Source organism: Eimeria mitis, genomic scaffold (assembly GCF_000499745.2).
Source record: "Eimeria mitis Houghton genomic scaffold, Emh_scaff2014, whole genome shotgun sequence".
In the NCBI taxonomy this organism is placed as follows: Eukaryota; Apicomplexa; class Conoidasida; order Eucoccidiorida; family Eimeriidae; genus Eimeria; species Eimeria mitis.
In genome coordinates, this window is record NW_013570337.1 from 1,798 (window position 1) to 2,154 (window position 357).

The following is a 357-nucleotide window of genomic DNA, read 5'->3' on the forward strand; positions in this document are numbered from 1 at the left end:
GCGGGGGGCCCTGATCTGCTGCTGCTGCTGCTGCTGCTGCTGCTGCATCAGCATATGCTGGTGCTGCTGCTGCTGCCACAGCTGCTGTTGCTGCGCTTCTAAAAGCTCCTGTTGATACTTCAGCAGCACTTGCTGCTGCTGCAGCTGCTGCTGCAGGGCTTCAGTAGACATTATAAGCTGCTGCGTCCCTGGCTGCTGCTGCTGCTGCTGCTGCTGCTGCTGCTGCTGCTGCTGCCTCTCTGCCTGCCGGCCAGTTGGAGGGTGGTGAAGCTGCTGCTGCTGCGGCAGCTGCTGCTGCGGCAGCTGCTGCTGCTGCTGCAGCAGGTAGTAGTCAGTTGAGTTGAGAGGCAGTGGGAC

General features: G+C 61.6%; 1 protein-coding gene across 1 annotated transcript in view; it reads right to left on the reverse strand.

Moving 5' to 3' along the window:
- Window positions 1-357, reverse strand: part of EMH_0047340 (uncharacterized protein) — a gene marked incomplete at both ends in the record, with an annotated part of 4,067 nt that overhangs the window by 1,325 nt on the left and 2,385 nt on the right. The window contains one exon of the mRNA XM_013496270.1: window positions 1-354. Within this exon, the coding sequence (XP_013351724.1) occupies window positions 1-354 (354 nt within the window). The remainder of the gene's footprint in view (window positions 355-357) is intronic.